We start from the raw sequence: 19,191 nt of genomic DNA on the forward strand, positions 1-19,191 counted from the left end.
AGCGGCAGCTTTTAATCTTCAAAAGCTGCTGTTGACTGACATTCAGAGGGGGCGAGGGGAAGAGAAACCTGAGCAGTGTGGCATTGACTCTGGCCGTGGTGTTGGAGATCAGTCAGCTCGCTGCACCGGTCCTCCCCCATCTGTCACTTCTGGGAGGGCCGAACTGTCACCAGAGCCTTAATTGCTTGAGTAGGGATAATAATAAAAATATTCCAAATATTAAATCTGCTACCGATGCATTATCTGTAGCAGAGGAGCTGGTTTTTTTTGCTGACTTTCACGCTGCTTTTTTTTCTCACAGCAGGCCTGTTAAGGCATGAAAAGCACAGGTGCAGCTAATTACGTAAACTCTGTTCCATTGAAGTGTCGCAGTGAGACAAAAAGGTCCGACGTGCACAATAGCAGAGCCCCGGACCTGGCACACCTAGATGGAATCTTAGCTATTATCAATGTCATTAGTTGCATCTGCAGACATGTTGAGGCATGTCCCGACAACAAGGCCTGCACACGAAATAACTCCTTATTGTTGAATCAGTTCTGTATTTGTTGAAACAAGGATACTCCTTTATCTTTTACTTAAATACATAGAAAATAAAGACAGAGAGAGAGACTCCTTTTTCCCCAAACTTATACAAAACATTTACAGCATTGCTTCAGGGTTGTACAATGTTTTAAGCAGCCTACATAAGTCCTTGTGTGTGCAGGCTGACTGGGCTCTTTCTTGACCGGTCCGGTTCTTGTCCTGAATAGCTCGTGAGCGCTTAAATCCTGCAGAAAATGCCAGGAATTCAGCTGGAGAAACGATCTCATGGCTCTCCGAAGAACTTTAACCTGCAATCATATGATCGCTAAGACTTTTGATTATGCGGAACAGTCAGAAAGGAGCAGGAACTGAGCTTTGATGAATACTTTCAGGATTCATACCTGGTGAAAATGCTATAACAGTGTTAGTTTCAGAGGTAACGGTTGAGGAAATGATACAAGGTTTCAGAGGGTGGGTGTTTCAATTAATGAAAAAAGTGCATGAATGTTGGTTATTTTTTAAATTGTTGTATTTTTTTCACATGTTAAAATGCATCTTCTTTTAGGCCGTCAAAATTATAAATAGATTAAGTCTGTGATATATCGTCCCTAAATGTATTTAATGGCAGTCGAAAGATGGTATTTTCATTACATTTGACAGAAATGACGAATACACAAACAAATCATTGAAAAGCAATTCAGACGGATCCCTTTCATGTATGATTTATGCATACTCCATGTCTGCTGTCTGCGTTGAGGTTGTACATCAGATCAAATCAAATCTTCTCCCCACAGAACTTCAGAGTCAAGCTGAGACACACGGCAGCTAAAGGAAGCACACGGGCAGGTGTTTGTGTGCTCTCTTTTGCAAAGCCATTGTACAACAATGCTGTGCGTTGACCCTGAAGTTCTGGATGCAGAATAAAGCGAGCTCGTGCAGCAGTGCTGCAGCCCGATTGGACAACGCGAGGCGGAGTGGGAGGAGCCAGGCCGAACACCACGGCCGCTCCGCTCTTTCTCTCCGCTTTGCTCGTTGAACTCCCGCAGGCTCCGCGGCTCCTCTCTCTCCGAACAATCCCAAACTACCAACTTTTCTTCCCCTCTTTTTCGTTGGTTTTTGTTTTGAAACACCAGCAAATCTGCGCGTTCACACCGGAAGCTTGCGACGACACGACAAATGGCTCAACCGATCCCCGCCCGGTCTTCACGGTGCGACGCCGTCCCGAAGCGCGGCTGCGTCTAAATTGTGCCACACAACTTCACACAAATCCACCGCGGAACAAGTTCGAACCGAGGGAAAGGGATCCGGATCAGCTGTGCGTCTCTACAGGTAATTGAGGCATCGATCGGCGAACACGCACGCACACGCGCGCACGCGAGTCTCTGATACTTCCGATACGGGAGAGCCGGTTATTGGCGTCGGCTCCTTTGATGTCGCCTCGTTGTAGCAGCCGGGGGAACTTTGTGCAAAGTTTCACATTTACGGCGCAACGCGAATTGGATTTCACGCCGAGTTCCTCCGCTGAAGTCCGCGGTCGCTCTTTCAGGGGGATCTAATAGTCGACTTAAATGGATCTTCTATGAAAACAGTGCAGTTTCAAAGCGGAAGATATTTATTTGCCCGTCATCAACGCGACCAGTCTTTATCAGCCTACTGTGCCGTGACTATTACAAGGCGGTTTTGATATAATTGTATTCAATTAAAAACAAAGATCCAAAAAAAAAGATCCTGGCTTGCAAGGAAGTTGATCTTAAATTGGTCCTCCCGCTGGATGTGATGTGGCTGCTGGTCTAAATCCACCAGAGATAATCAAAGGAAAAGGAAAGCGCTTTTCATCTGTTGCATAACTTCCGCCTGAGGGAGCTGGACTGAGGTGTCACATCTCACAGCTAAAGGCAGCAGTATGTGGAACAGCTGGAGTGTAGAGTGGAATTGCTTTGGCTCTGGCTTTGTTCGGAGGGGACTCACAGCCCTGTGCAGGTGATAAGATGCCATTAAAAATCAGTTTATTGGGCTGATTAGTTTGAGAGACAAAGCGCCTCTGTGAGAGTGCTTCTTATCTGAGACTGAAGTCTGTTTCCGTACCGCACGCTGATATGTTTTTTTTTATATCTTAACAACCCATTCATAAACTGTTGGGTTGGGACTTTTGTTTGATGGTAGAAGGGGGGGGGGGGGTTATGGTTGTGTTGACAAAAGGAAGGCGCAAGGCCTCATAAAATCTCTTCCACCTGACCAACTGTGAGGAAAGCGTTTGAATTTTCATGTCAACAAATAGTTTATGCCATCTGTACTTCCAGGTCAACGTCAAGATGTCTGTCAGTAACCACGAAAACAGAAAGTCTCGCTCCAGTTCCGGCTCCATGAACATCCACCTTTTCCATAAGACGACGCACGCCGACAGCCTGCTGACGCAGCTCAACCTGTTGCGCAAGCGAAAAGTCTTCACCGATGTCGTCCTGAAGGCCGGGAACCGGTCCTTCCCCTGCCACCGGGCCGTGCTGGCCTCCTGCAGCCGATACTTTGAGGCCATGTTCAGTATCGGGCTCCGGGAGAGTCTTGACGGCGATGTCGACTTCCACGACTCTCTGCACCCAGAGGTGCTGGAGCTCTTGCTCGACTACGCCTACTCGGCCCGCATCCTCATCAACGAAGAAAATGCGGAGTCGCTCCTGGAGGCCGGCGACATGCTTCAGTTTCACGACATCCGGGACGCCGCGGCCGAGTTCCTGGAAAAGAACCTCCACCAGTCCAACTGTCTGGGGATGATGCTGCTGTCGGACGCCCATCAGTGCCAGAGGCTGTACGAGCTGTCGTGGAGGATGTGCCTGGCGGACTTTGCTACTCTCTTCAGGACCGAGGACTTCCTCAGCCTGCCCAGAGACAAAGTCAAGGAGCTGATCCTCAGCGAGGAACTGGAGGTGGAGGACGAGAGCCTGGTGTACGAGGCGGTTATCGACTGGGTCAAGGCCGACATGGAGCACAGGCACAGCGAGCTGCCCGACCTGCTGCGCTGTGTCCGCCTGGCGCTGCTCCCCGAGTCGTACCTGCTGAAGAACGTCGCGTCGGAGGAGCTCGTGATGTGCCACAAGGTGGGACGGGAGATTGTCGAAGACGCGGTGCGGTGCAAGATGAGGATCCTCCAGAACGACGGCATTGTAACGGGTTTCTGTGCCAGGCCGAGGAAAGTTAGCCAGGCCCTGCTGCTGCTGGGAGGACAGACCTTCATGTGTGATAAAGTCTACATGATCGACAACAAGACCAAGGAGATCACCCCCAAAACGGACATCCCCAGCCCCAGGAAAGAATGCAGCGCCTGTGCCATCGGTTGCAAGGTATGTACGAGATTTATACTCCATTACGTGCGTTATTTGAATGTAATGCCGTGTAGAGGTACCCCCAAAAAAAACACTGCTTCTCTCCACGTGCCTCAAGGTTTACGTCACCGGTGGTCGCGGCTCTGAAAACGGGGCCTCCAAGGATGTCTGGGTCTACGACACGTTACACGACGAGTGGTCCAAAGCGTCACCGATGATGGTGGCCAGGTTCGGGCACGGCTCCGCGGAGCTCGACCACATGCTGTACGTCGTCGGAGGACACACGTCTCTCGCGGGCTCGTTCCCCGCGTCGCCATCCGTGTCCCTCAAGCAGGTGGAACAGTACGACCCCCAGACCAACAAATGGGCGCTGGTGGCTCCGCTCAGGGAGGGGGTGAGCAACGCCGCTGTCGTCGGGGCCAAAAACAAACTCTTTGCCTTTGGGGGCACCAGTGTTAATAGGGACAAATACCCCAAAGTCCAGTGCTTTGACCCGTGCCAGAACCGGTGGTCCGTGCCGGCCGCCTGTCCCCAGCTGTGGCGCTACACGGCGGCGGCGGTGGTCGGCAACCACGTCGTGGTGATCGGCGGCGACACCGAATTCTCCGCCAGCTCCGCCTACCGGTTCAACAGCGAGACGTACCAGTGGTCCAAGTTCGGCGACGTGACGGCCAAGCGGATCAGCTGCCACGCGGTGGCGTCGGGAAACCGGCTCTATGTGGTCGGGGGCTACTTTGGGGCCCAGCGGTGTAAGACGCTGGACTGTTACGATCCCTCGTCGGACTCTTGGGAGAGCGTGACCAGCGTGCCCTACTCGCTCATTCCCACCGCCTTCGTCAGCACGTGGAAGTACCTCTCGGCGTAGGGAGGAGCGCGTTCTTTGAGGTGAGTAATTGTAGTTCCCTCAAACTGACACAAACAAACATCAATTACATATGTGCCATTCGGAGTGTCCCTTTTCATCGTCAGATACATGGGGGACTCCATGGAAAATGTCCGTTTTTAGACCGCGCGAGGCCGGTTTAAAAAGGCCCCTTTCAGGGTTGCCGGTGGTTACACTTACACATTATCTAGCTGCTGCGACGGCCGGGTGTTGGATAAACATGGTGCAGTGCTGGTTTTAGAGCAGGAGGAATGTCAGCAGTGGCGGTAATCACACAGCGAGGTGGACGGGCAGGGATCGGGTCTGGGCCGAGTCCTGTTGGAACTTCTGAAAGGTGATGTGACACATAGAGGAGTCAGAGGAGCACACCTTTTTTTCTTTTTTTTTCTCAAAGTGCTTTTAAAGGACAAAAAGAAAGTTCCGTGTGATGACAGACGGCAGGACAATCTGTTCTGCTTCAAAGTAGGAAAAAAGAAAGAAAAGTTGAGGTGCTTGCAGGGGAATAAAAAGCAAAGGATGCGTTTCAAGGTTGCAGGAACATGATTGACTTCGCCGTAGCGTACCACATCAGTGAAGAACCGCTCGGCCTCATCTGCCTGAAGGGATGACAGGTGGCAGTTTTCACAGTTTCATGTGAGATGAGAGATGATGCATTTTTTTCCCTGAGGTGTTTCCAGTTTCTCTCACCGGGTGAGAATGGAGGGGCCCACAGATGACGCGAGGAGAAGCTGCACGGCGATCCTCAGGCGGGTTTGCAGGTTGTTTACATGTGCCTGCTGGTGGTTCAGCTGGTTTTAAGTTTCATGACGCGAGGCCTGTTCTGTGATCTTATTTTAGCCGACGTTGCAATAAGTGGAAAACCATTATTTTGCTGTAGTAGTCGTTGGTTTTGGCTTCTCATGAAACCCCAGACTGCGCTGCATCTTTTTTTTTATTGCTGGTTTTGTGGTTTTAGTTTTAGTGGAGGCTTTCTTAGGTTGACTACAAACACACAGCTTTCGATGTATTATTTTGCGCGATGTGTTCGGGTTAATGCAGCCCATAGTCCGTAACGCTCGGGCCTGTCATCAAAGGATACGTAACGTTTCCGTGGTTACCTGGTAAACTGGACCGACTCTGTCTGAACAAAGCAAAGCCCACCAGTCTTTCAGTCAGAACCAGTCAAAAGTTTTATTCATTTGGGAAAGTGTGTCCAAACTTTTGACTGGTAAAGTTGCTTGTTTGCATTTATTGTGTGCCCCCCCCCTCATAAGTTGGAGGTTGAGCTTCTAGTCTTTCCATTTGTCTAGAAGGAAACTCTTTCACTGATGTCTGCGAGAACACCAAAGTGCCGATATATAAATTGTGTGCAGCGAGGCGGACTGGTCCTTTTTTCCTGTGAAGTTTGGATCCTCCTCCTACGTGCTGCGAAACAACTGTCGGGAAGGACGTAAAGCTGGGAGGAAGCAAGCGGGAAGCACAGAGCGTATGTGTGACTTGTGTCTACAGTAAACAGCTGGATTCGATGGAGCCTTATGAGGCTGCTGCTGTGGACCGCTAGCCTCGGCTTTCTTTTTTTTTTTTTTTTTTTTTTAGGGGGTGTGCAGACAGGCAGGCTGGCTATGAAAGATCAAGGCACAGCATCTTTATGAACTCTTGGAGTCGGACTCTTGGAGCCGTTACAGTAGCTGACATCCCGCTGCCTTAATTACAGCAGACGTGGAAAAAAAGCAAAGAAAAAAAAAAAGCTCAGATTTCCAGCCTGTGAAGCAGGCGTCCTCCCCCGACTCTCGTCGTCTCCTTCTCACCCGAGGCGCGGGGGCCTTTGAGGAGAAGTGAAGTGGGGAAAAATGTTGGCGGTAGCAAAGTGATACGGAGCAGGACACTTATATATACACACACACACACACACACACATAGAGATGAAGTGGAGAGCGAGTAAGACCAGGAGGAGCAAAGCTATTTTGCACCATTTGGCAGCCGAGACCAACGCCTGCCTAAAAATACTCTGTACCCGAGGTTGTCAACTTTCAGCTGGGTCAGACAGAAAAAATAATTGTGCGCATGTGAGAGTGAGAGAGCGTGTGTGTTTACGATAAGGCCGAAAACCACCAGTCAGCTGTTCATGTATTCAGTATAGTAGTAGTAGTAGTAGTATTGCACGTTTTCACACAGTTGTGAAACCACTGGTTTTGCACCCGTACTACTTTGTCTCTCTCTCTCTCCCGGTCACACAAACACACGCACAAACCGAGGCCCTGACATTGCTGGCATTGCCTGTCCTTTAAAAAGCCGGCCATCCTTACTCTAATTCGGGAGGAATGAAGGTGCGGCCGGCATTCCCATTAGTACGGATTTGTTAATGTTGCCCTGCGGCGGAGGCCGTGCGGTCGTCCCCGGCAGTCTGCGTGGCCTGGATGTGATTACCAGCCCTTTTGTCACCCCGTTCCACTGCAGTTTGTGGGCCCCGTCCATTTCCACCAGATGTGAGTGACCACGGACCCGCCAGGCCGAGCCCGAACCCACCGCCCATGGAAAAGTAACTCGTGAATGTTGAAGCAATATGGTTTGGATTTGTTGTGATCCAGGCAGGAGAAGTAAGCGACCCCTTTAAAGGCTAAAAACATAAAGATCCCAATACAATTGAAGTAATAAATAACTACTAGTTACCTCTAGTTTGTACTGCTTTGACGAGTATATTCGGTGTGTGTTTTGCATTACAGTGTAATGTGGTACACTGCAGCCAGACAGGACGTAACCACTGACTTGTGCAAAATGTGAAGGACGATCCCTCTCCGTCACCGCCTTAAACCCATGAACCATACCGACCCCAGAGATGACATGTCATCTACGCTCTAGCCTTTGTTTTCTTAGCCCCCCTCTCCCTCCATCCCTCCCTCCCTCCATCATCCCTCCCTCATAAAAATCCTCGACATAAGCAGCGTTCTCCTTTTAACGGCTCCACGCCCTTATGAGGTGGGCGCGGCCCTGCGTGATGGGGGTACACCTGGAGAGGTCAGGGGCCACCGGGGGGGGGGGGGGGGGGGGGGGGTCCTCGGCGGGCTCCCCGCTTCCCCGGGCAGCTGGTGTAAAAACGGAAAGGTCACGGCGGGATCAGGGAGGAGGAGAGCAGAGGCCTCAGTCGCTCAATACTAATGTTTTATTAATGCCTCGCTGTGAGGGCCACCAGGAACACAAGCTGAATGGGGCTTTTATTGTGGCATCTGTGTACAACAACCCCCCCCCCCCAGTTCCCCCTCCCTACCTCACTGGTCTCAGACACACGCGGTCAGACTCTGCACGCGCACACCCACTTTGTGTCCAGTCCCTTGAGTAATCAAGCTGCCACATTACAGCCCCTTGGTGTGGCTGCTTACATTAGCACGAAGCTAATGGGGTTTTTATTGGTCGTCTGCTCCGTGCTGGGGGGGGTCCACAAAAAGGTAAAAGGGGAGAAAAAAAATCTGCTTAAAATTGCTGAATAATCACCCGGACTAATTCTGATTACGCCCCATGGTTGTCATGCAGTTGCAGGGGCCCGTGTGTCTGCCGGGTGATGCATCAGAATCGCATCGTATTTGCTCAAGCATTACTGAAATGGCGCCCATCCAGACGCCGAGGCGCTCTTTGTTCTGAGTCTTAAACCGAGACAAAGTCTTCCCGCGAGGATTCGTCGAGACTCCAGATCCCCAGCAGCTGCAGATCTCTGAGCTCACCAGAGACCCCTTTTATCGGCGCTGCAGAACAAGGCAAACTCCTGTAAATGGAGTCCCACTGATTCACCCGTTAGTCAATGCGGCGCGATGCTTTGTGGTCATCAGCAAACACGGCACAGGCCCCGTGGACACAAGGGACAAACAAAGAAAGGCGACTCGGCTTCAGTGTTGTGCATTGTGGGTAATTGGGACTCCGGTACATGCAGGCCGAGCGCGGGCTGAAACGAATGGAGATTCATGTAAATCACCGGTGTTCACTTGATAAATGGGACGTGGTCTTTTCTTTTGTCAAACTCAGTCTGGCGTCATGCCCATGAGGGGGGGTGGGGGGGGATAGGAGCCGACAGACTGAGTCAGGTTTAACCTCAAAATGCCAGATCCAATAACTTCATATAGTCCCAGCCCATCTGTTTGGTTTGTTGAAGGGCGCGAGGACCCCCCGCTCCCCCTGTGTCCCTCCCAGCATCACACACACACACTGGCTATGAACCCTGCCACCTGTTGGCACTGCAGACATCTTGGTTCCCGTCGGCGGAAGGAAGGCAGATTGGTGACGGCCGGTGGGATTGTGGGAGTTTGAGGACGCGGGTCCGGACCAGTTTGTTCACGTAATCAATCTGGGTCTGAGATGAGGGTAAAGACCGCCGAGGCTCGGGGTTGAGTAGAATTGACCTTGGCATGACAGGTAATAATAGCGCGACTGTGAGGCCGTCTGGAGCTCATTTCCGTGACAGCGGGACCCTCGTTGTGAACAGCCAAGGGAGCAGAGATTTGACGATGCGAGACAAGGATGTTTTTTTGTTTTTTTTATTCTTTATGAATGTACTGATGATCCCAGACTGTGATCATTTTTTATTGTAAATTGAAATGGTAAAAATCCAGATGTTTTTGACGGTTCGGCCTGCTGGTGTCTCGGGAGCTCAGTCTCTTTGCACTCGATAGAAGCTTCGCGACACAGTAATTGCTCTACGAACGCTGAGCCGAGTTTGTACTGCACCATATGTGCCGTTTACTGGTTTGATTTGGTATCAAATGTTTTTTTGCCACCTTCTGAAACGGGTTACGCACCGAAAGTTGAAAGCTGCAAATCAGGTAAACTTGTAGATCAGGCTGAACGTGTGTGACTCAGATCTGTTTTATTCCTTCAACATCGAGGAACAGATCAAATGAATTGCTTACTGGCCTCTGCCTGTAGCTTCATAGTAAACCGAGAAATACGCTAGTATAACACATCTGTTCTGTAGAAAAAAATGCTACTTTTACTTATAGCTATAGAAGGTATTTCTTTTGAAATGGTTAGAAACTTGTTCAGCATCTATTCACAGCGCTAACCGAGGCTTCTGTAGTATCAGCCGGCTTTGTCTGCCGTGGAAATGAGAAATCTTCATGTTATCTAAACGAGAGCCCAGCAGAGCCTTTGCCCTTCTCCCAGAATAGAGCGCACACACTTATCACAAATATGCAAATTCGAGGTTAACATCCCCCTCTCCCTCCCCCCCTTAATTTCCAGTGGAACATTCCTTCATAACCGCCGGGGAGGAAGGTTAGATACTGAAACATCTGCAAAAAAAGGATGCTCCACGCATGAGGAAGCCTCGAACAGTACAAGTTATATCCCAATATATTTCCTAACCTGTGTAGTTGAGAGCGGCTCATCCTTACGGCGTGGAGGGGGGGTCGTCTCCTCTGCCGCCCTCAGATATTTTATTACCTAGCGACGTAAATGGCTTGTGCAGCTTAATCCCACGTGCCAAGAGGACTTTAGTCACATAGCGGCCCGTCCTAAGGCATTATTAACGCTGTGTGGGTAAGCCCGGTGAAATGGCACGGTGATAAGCCGCTGTGCGGCGCGGAGGAGCAAAGTCCCTGCATTCCTGACCACAGGCCGCCCCCCCCGTGTCATACGGTCGGTCCTCGTACAGTTCACAGGACCCAAAACATAAGTCTCTCTCTCTCTCTCCCCCCAGATAAGCGGTGGCGTCTGGTATGCAGGCTGATTTCTCCCTTCACTGGCTGCACAGAAGAGGAGGAGGAGGAGGAGGAAGAATTTGTGTAGTCCTGCTGTGGCGCCATCCCGCCTGAAGCGAAGGCCCGAGTCCCCGAGTAAGAGACCTGGGAGACGGCGACTTCTTCCCGGCTGATCCGTCAACTCGTCCCCTGCGTGAGACCTTCCCACGTAGCCACTAGCCTGAGCTGCACTGGTTGCCATGTTCACTGCGGGGACCTCACACTCTCCGTCTAACGTGCCGATACTATGTGCGCTGGGATTTCCAAACTTTTCCACCTCCTGGGGGCAAAGCTGCTGCAGTGAGTGTAAGAAGCCTGCTGTTACTGACGCACTACGTAATGTAAAATGTGCATCGTCTCACTGCAAGATTACAAGTTGCGAGTTGAGGGCTTGTTAGTGTCGCTGACTGACGTGTTGCTTTACAGTGAAGTGCAAAATGCCGATTCCTCATTATCTGGACGGAATTAGACCTTTGCTTTGCCAGGCGGGTGGAGAAGGACATTGAGGAAGTGTATGATTTTGTGCACAGAAACGATCTTTCGGTCGGCATTTTTAGCATTTGGACTCGGGCTTCCCACAATCTTGGCAAGTTGAATCTGTGTCATCCTCCTACACTTAAAATACACGCTCGCAAGAGCAAATGTGGCCCTTCGTGGCCGAAGGAACTTTTGTTTCAAGATCTTATTTGATGCTATAACTTTTTTGTTTTGTGTATATTGTGTCTCAGGGTTTGTTTTGGTTTTTTGTGTATTCATTCAAAGTAGAGTTCCTTCTGCTAACTTCTTTTCTTTTGAATGTACCATTTTGTGCTAAACCGTTTAACATGGATCTGTTATTTTAGATGATTGTTTTGTCAAGTGTAAATGTATCTGTACGTTTAATTGCATCGGTTGTATTTATACATATGTAATATTGCCAAAACCCAAATGGCTAATCTTGGCCATGATGGATTTAAATAACAAACTGTGTCCAAAGTAGTAAGAAGTTCTCGCTATATCATTTTTTTATTGTATATTTCAGGATTGTTAACCGAAGTCTTTTTTGTTAATAGTTTGTATTTGCTTTGTAACACATTTGTAGACGCCTTTGATTTGCACATTTTGTACGAACGAAAACTCTTAATGGTCTTAATTTTGTACCTTTTGTCTTAACCCAGCCGGGGTAGTGTGAATAATCAGTGCAGCAAATGATCAATTTGTTCCTCTTTGAACAATCCTCATTTGCCCTGCAGCTTTCCAATATATCAAATACACTGTTATATTAAGCTATTACTGATAAACCATGTTCTACAGTTCACCACTCAATAAATATCTTTAAAACATAAAACAAACGTTGTTTTATCCTTATTTTCCAAGGAATGATGGGAATTCAGCAGCCATATAATCACACAGGTACTATTAACGTGCCTGGAATAGTTTCCAAACGCAGGTTAGGAGTGGTTTGGGTTTTACCAGGAACACCCGTCTCCTTCTTCCAGTCTGTGTGCGCGCTTAAAGATTCAGCAGCAGCAACAGTCTAATATTTGATTTATATGTACATATGGAGAGGTTTCAAATTCAGATTTTAAATTCACATTGTCAGTCGAGTAGAAGTAACAAAGAAAACAGAAATCGCACTTATGAACAATACGTGCTGCTCAGGTGATGCTCGCCCCTCGTCCTGCGGAGGCTAGGTTCACGTGAGAAAGCGGCGCCGTGCATGACTGGGCGTCAGGTGGGAAGACGTCACATTACGGCCTGGCAGGGAGGAGAACCAGAGAGGAATGTGCCCACATTCAGGTTTAGGGTGGAGGCGCTGAATGAGCTGCCTGCAGACGTCCGAGCTCCGGAGCAGTGAGCTTAAAACAATGCACCGCCGCTTTGAGATGAGACATCGCTGGAAGCTTTTTCTTCAGTAGCTTGTGTTTCAAAGTCTTCTATTTGTTTTTAAAGTAAAGGCTTGTGCATCTGCAGAAGATCTAACACACGCAAACACCAAGTGGAAACAACTAAGTCTGAGAAAGTGGGTACAAATGAATTCATGTTTTGAAGGTCAATAGAGAAACGTCAATATAAATCCCACGATATACCTGTGGCATCAGCACTGTCAATGACTACCTCATATCACCTCTCACATGGGTTAAGGTTTTAAGTAAGACTAAAGTTTTTACTTAAAACGTTCTGTGCACACGTAAACTTGTTTTTGAAAATACGTTTAATTGCAGTTTGTGTGGAAATGCATTTTTGACCATCAGTTTACTTCCTTTGTGCCCACATGTGTGTCAGAGACTGAAATGAAACGCTGGAGAGAGACACACGAGTCAAGCAGCCCACCGAGTGTTTTGCAAGTTGTTTACAAGTTGTTCGCTGTGATTTGATAATCAAATTAACACTTTGCACATATGTGGATCCCTGTAACATCATGTCAAACCTTAAGGCCCTGAAACACTCGAGTGAAATAATGCAATGCCATTGTTAAAGCTTTTCAAAACCAACTAACAAAAACTTCAAAGGCTGCGGTTAATTGGCTGTAAAAGGAAAATAGGCCACGCAGCCATGACATCATGCCTGTAAAAAGTGGACATGTTGGTGCCAGTGTGGGTTCAATAATTTATCAAAGGTTGATGTATGGATTTTAAGAATACAATCCGAGGCGTGCATCAAAAGATGAAACGTGTCTCTGTGGCACCGGGCAGCAGGATGAGCAGGCCGGTCCGAGGCTCCTTTTGTCATGCAAAACGGGCTAAACGGGCGATTTCAAACAGATCTCGCCGACAACACAATTAAACCATGGTGAATAAATAGACATTTGAAAGTCGACTGGAGACAAAAGAACCTCAGAGTCCCTCCAAAACAAAACAAAGGGGGGAAGAGAAGAAAGAATACATTCTGAATCCTGGGTTGAAAACATCTATGGAATGTCTTTGTGTGTGGGTTTTTTTTGTGTGCATATGAATTCACGCTTAATTTGCATGTGTGTTTTGGCGATGTTTGTGCGTCTGTGTGAGGGGGAAGAGCAGTTACAGCTTCTTGTTAACCGATGAGAAAAGAAGCAGTGAGGTGGAACCGACAGGGACATTGCACCACCTCAATATGTGTGTGTGTGTGTGTGTCTGCTGGCCTGAGACCCCCAGCTAAGGGCCTTCGCCTGCACTGGATGGAGAGACAAAGACGCCCTGATGTGGTCCGAATCGACCTTCTCTCCCCGTCCCCGGGGGGCCTGGGAAATGTCCCTGCAGGCCTTTCCAGGAAACCTCTCAACTAAAGAGGGGGATCGATATGTACCTTCTGGCAGAAGCACATCAGATCTGACAGATCTGTGAAAACTGCCTTTACAGTTCATGCCTGTGTGTGTGTGTGTGTGAGAAATAAAAACACCACCAGGAGCCACATCTTAAAAAAAGGACTGAAAATAGACTTCCATAAGGATCCCCAGCAGCAGCCCTCTAAGTAAACATCAATCTTTCCCTCCCGTAGTCTCTTTACTCACTTACTCTCTACTTTGCTGGTGTGGATACCAAGAAAGACTATAAGCACGACCTCCAGGACTAAATTAATACGGAAACCGTTACACTCCCCCTCTGTGTCTTTGCCGGTTGCGGAGTGGCACCTCGCTGACTCCAGGCTCTCTCTGAATGTGGACAGCAGCTCTGAGGCTTCCTGGCTCACCGGGTAAACAAATGAGGAGTAAACAACGTGACAGGCTCTTTCTGACATGCTCTGTTTGTCTGAAATGGGCGTGTATGCTACTACCGTGAGGGGGGGGGATAACTTTGCATACAATGTTTTTTATGGCATACTATATTAGTATTTGACATACAGGTTAAAACCGACATTGTTCCACTTTTAATGAGGACTGAGTTTGTGTACATCCTCCATCTCTGCCTATGATCTTTTGTGTAGTCACATGCCTCTCTGACAAAAGGTGTTTCCTTTACCCCCGATGCCCATTGTTATCAACACCAGGACAGTTTCGTCCACAGGAGAGGGCCAGAGGGGCTTCGTCTGCTGACTTCAGCCCATGAACAACAACAGCAGGAAGGGGCCGACGGGCGTTCCAGGCGAGCCCGGCATAATTGGATTCACAGGATATAAAATCCATCTTCCTCTTTGTCACAAAGACACAGCGAAGCCCCGGAGATTATTCAAAACATAACGGACACTTCCTGTGACTCTCATTAATAAAACAGATTCAGTCCCAGTTGGGTTGAAGTGAGGCTCAAGGAGGGGGGGGGGGGGGTTGCTGACGGCTGGGGTAGAATGGAGGGGTTTGATATATTACCTGGGGTGACACACAGGAAAACATGAACACACACACACACACACACACACACACACACACACTCTGTTTCACCAATCAAAGCACTTTCCACTTGGAGAAAGAGGGAAAATGTACTTCAAAAGAATCATCTACAGCCTGATGAGAAGCTGGAGTGTGGCAGATGTAAACCCTCCCTCTGGCACACACACACACACACACACACCAAACAGAGCTAGGAAAATAACCCCCATGCATGTGTGTTGTTGGTGATGGCGGCGACCCCTGTTGTTGTTGTGTCCGGCCTCGGATGAGAAGTGACACTGATGAATAATACAATAGAGATACTCGGACGTGTCAGCAGCATCTGTCCCTGTCTGGGGCGGGGGGGGGGGGCTGACGTGTGTCTTCCTCCCTCCTCATTCAGAGCAGAGTGGGGACGGGGGTTGGGGGGCTTATACAAAACTAATGAAGCAGACACACGGCGCATTGACACACACCCTCATGCATGCACGCACACATACAGACACACACACTAACTGAAGGAGGGGTGCCATGTGGCCACGCTGTGGCATCCCTCTCATCTCAAATTCCCTTGAGAGCCTCACTGTGCTTTTGATGAATACAAAAAAAAAAAGAAAACGGATCTCGGGATAGAGGAGAGGGTCAGCGAAGGTGGGTCGCTGCAAATACTGCAGGACCAGAACACTGAATGATTTATGATACGGCTCCAGAGGAAAGCTGCTTATTGCTCGCTGTATCGCTCAGAGTTGTAACTGAACTGAAGTGGACTTTGTTCTCGCTATCAAAGAAGTCAATGGCCCGGAGCTGCTGCTCTCTGATTGGCTGATAGATGCCGTTTCCCAGAGGGCCGAGGAAACAATAATTAGAACACTGGAGAGGGAGAGGGGGGGAGAGAGGGGAGAGATGTGACAGACGAGAAACAGAGGATGGAAGAGAAGGATTTGCTGCTTATGTGGCGTCTTCCTTTGTTTGCGGTGGAACGGGTTCTTGCTGGAGTAATGGCACATGGCAGCGCTTTCATACCAGCTTGTGTCACATTATCATACTTAATGCGCTTTAACACTCGGCCAAAAATTGTTGACATGTTAATGGTCTGGAATAAGACCCACGGATTTAAAAAAAAAAAAATGCAGCGTGTGTGTTTTTGGTGGATGTGTTTGCAGTACGTTGTGCATGTGTGTGCACGCCCCGAGAGTGATTACACTGGGCAGGCACACAGCTTCCCCTCTGTTGCGTAAGATTCTTCCTCAAAAGGGGATGAGAACATCTGCAGATGACTGAAGGCTTTTTTACTGCAAATAAAGCCACGGGGTGAATCAGTGGGGCTCTGAATTTGGCAACGCGACACACACACACACACACACACACACACACACACACACACACACACACACACACACACACACACGAAAGGGAGCCGCTCGCTCCTCCGAAAGAACATCACACCCAGCTGAGTTTGGCTGCAGTCTTTATTCATACTGTACTTTTCTTTCTTGATTTTAGTTATTAGTACTTTGTATAATGGGATTTTTAAAATGAGCTCCAACTTGAGCAATTATAACACTTTAACGCTTCTTACAGATCAAGTTACTTTTTCCAGAATCTGAAAAGTCAACCATGGTTTTTACTGTAGTTTTGGTAAAAATACTGAACAACACAGGACGACGTTTTTCATTCACGCTTTAGGGGCTGTGATTATTTTTGTAGGTGTTAATGGTAAATGCACTGCACTGTTACATCCCTTTTCTACTCAAAAAGTGACACCTGACCATCAGGGGTGGCATGCAGGAGCGGCATGCAGGAGCAATCTGGGTGTCTTGCCCGAGGACACACTGACATGGACTAATAGAGCCGGGGATCAAACCGCCGATCCTGATTGAAGGACGGACTGCACAGGGCGGACCACAGTCCGCCCTGTGGTTTTCAGTTCATGAGTACTTTTTTTACATTTGATTTTCAACATTTTTTTCCTGCCGGAGGATGGTGGAAACTCAGCCGAGAGAGATGCCCGTCATCAAATATGTATGGAGATATTACGCCTCAATGTGACTTTGGAGTTCCGGGTCTCAGAGTGTTTTTTTCCTTGGTCTTTGTCTCTAGTAAATGGTCTTTATAAGTAGTACAGAAGTACCTTTGAGCAGTTAAATAAAAGGACTTTTAAAATTCAGGTTTTGTTTTTTTCTTTAGGCACCCTGGCACAAACATCCGCGCAGCTTTTGTCTCGTTCCGGTGTTTGGTTTTTGCAGCAGTTAGTGGCCTTTTGCTCCTTTGGCAGCGTCTTTCAATGTGTCCACCCCTCCACCCCCCACCGCCTCCCTCCCTCCCTCCATCCCCGATCAACAGTGGGCTAGACAGCCACCACCGATGTGCCAGCTCTGGTGGGAGGCTGGCGACAGCTCAGTTGCAGCTACTAAATCAGAGAGGCCGTGTTTAGATCCCCCCTGTGGAGCAGCACGATAAGCTCTGCTGGGCTCCACTCTTCCAAGGAGTAAAGAAGGAGGTGCTGAGGAAGATCTATGCGGTTATTCTCACCCCGGTTGGTCCATTTTGTGCACAGCAGGGACAGAGAGCGCTGTGGTGGTTCTTGTACAAGCACTCGAGGAAAATATTAAAAGAGGACACAGAAAAACATCTTATTTAGACAGAGAAAAACTTTTCTCTCTGCTTTTGACGATGTTGAAAGGCACGATCTGGAGCGAAGTGCACTACCTCAGGCACAACAAATCCTTCTTCAAAATAATACGGGAAGGTTTAAGTGCACCATCAACAAAAAAGTGTATCTGATTTACCTGATAAAATGGGACCCTGCAGCTGCCTTTTACTCACTATACATTCACTTCACATCGCTGGCTGGTTTTAAGGGTTTCCTGTCGGCCTTTTGTTCCATTTACTGACAGTATGTTCCACTTCTTATTCCGACTTTCCTAAAAGCGCTGCGCGTGTTTCCCAGATGGGCATTCAGCAGCGACTTTGACCACGCTAAGAAACTCGCACACAAAGCTCCTATTGGCTCTTTCCAGGAAGAAGCGGAGCTACTTTATTTGCCCAAATCTTCTCATCCTGACATGGAGACGGTTTTTCCGTGCTGTAGCTGCCAGGAGGCTACTTGCCTTGGCAAAGAGAGTGTGCATTTGTGTGTGCACGGGAGGGGGGGGGGAGAAGAGTTCTTTCTACTTCTCTGAAAATGCCATAGAGACCTCCCACACTGCAGCAGACCTCGACAATGGCCTACTGCATTCCAAAAGTACAGATGAAAAATGCTTTAAGCGCTGGATGCGGACTTACCAACGTCGACGAGCTTAACTTTTTGACGAGCTTCACAAAGGAATAGTTCAACATTTTGTGAAGTATAGTTATTTGCTGTAAAAGTAGAAGATCAATCTTCTCATCTTCGCTTGGTAAAAAAAAAAAGAAGCAAATAAGCCCGAAACTATTCCTTTAAGCAGACGCTTTGCGATCAAGTGACTCGTCGCTACGGCCGACGGGCCACAATGGGGGCATTCATCACTACCTGGCGCGTGGGAATAAAACTGGAATGACCAGACAGTCACCAGGCTACAGCAAATACGCCGAGCACAAAGAGCCGAGTTGGCACAGAGAGCACACTCCACTCTTCTTCCCCCCCCCCCCCCCCCACCACCACCTTTCAGTTCACCTGAGGAGTCCCTGCCAGCGGAACAATGGCCCTCTCCCTCATCCCTCTTCTACCTGGCAGAACCGCTCTCTGAGGGGGCCGTTTCACCTCCACCCCCCCCCGTCCCCCTTCACCGCACAGGGACTTCCTTTGTTGATGCAAAGACGGAAGATCAGTTTGAGCAGTCAGGAGGAACAATGGTTCTCCTTCATCCAATGCGAAGCTACGAAGCAGGCAGCGTTTCATCACTCCAGGTTTACTTATCACACTCTACAACCTGGGGGGGGGGATAATCGGAGTTCCTCTGCTCTTCATTTATCCTTGAATCCTATCTTTTCCCCAGAACACAGCCGGCCTGCCAAGCAGCTTATGTAAGCAGGAGTGGAAGCAGCGGCCTTGGCTGCCGGTTATCTTCCCGTGATCACCTTGGGTGTCAGCAGGGAGGAGAGAAAAGACTCCGCTCTGCGTCTCTTGAACAAGACGATCTTTGTGTCAGCCAGGAGCGACGAATAACTCTCCGATAAGCAGCCATGAGGCACATTCCTTCATGGTATCAGTTCTAAAGTAGAGAGCAGGAGGTTGAACAGGACGCCATCTGGTTTAACAACATCGCAGGTGACGGCGGTTCCCAATATACAGGTCCTGACCCCCAGCAAAAGGTTTGAGGCGGGAATGTAAAAGCAGAAACAACCATTTGATAGACCACGACAACTGGATGGATTGCCATTCAAATTAACTTCAAACACTCTTGGATCCCAGAAGATGAAACTCACTGACTTTAGAGCTGTTTTGACTTTTCCTCTGCCGACGTGAGCTCAACGGCTCACTCCAAACCCGGTTTGGAAAGTGCAGAGGAGCTGTTTACGGAAGA

The 19,191-nt window shown here is 48.7% G+C and overlaps 1 protein-coding gene across 1 annotated transcript; it reads left to right on the forward strand.

Moving 5' to 3' along the window:
* The first annotated feature begins 1,318 nt into the window (after positions 1-1,318).
* On the forward strand, positions 1,319-11,756 carry enc3 (ectodermal-neural cortex 3). Its single transcript, XM_040183765.2, has 4 exons — positions 1,319-1,852; positions 2,824-3,858; positions 3,959-4,725; positions 10,386-11,756. The coding sequence occupies exons 2-3, from the start codon at positions 2,836-2,838 to the stop codon at positions 4,703-4,705; spliced, it is 1,770 nt and encodes a 589-aa protein (XP_040039699.1). The 5' UTR covers positions 1,319-1,852; positions 2,824-2,835; the 3' UTR covers positions 4,706-4,725; positions 10,386-11,756.
* Positions 11,757-19,191: the final 7,435 nt, after the last annotated feature.

This window comes from Gasterosteus aculeatus, chromosome 8 (assembly GCF_964276395.1).
Source record: "Gasterosteus aculeatus chromosome 8, fGasAcu3.hap1.1, whole genome shotgun sequence".
NCBI lineage: Eukaryota > Metazoa > Chordata > Actinopteri > Perciformes > Gasterosteidae > Gasterosteus > Gasterosteus aculeatus.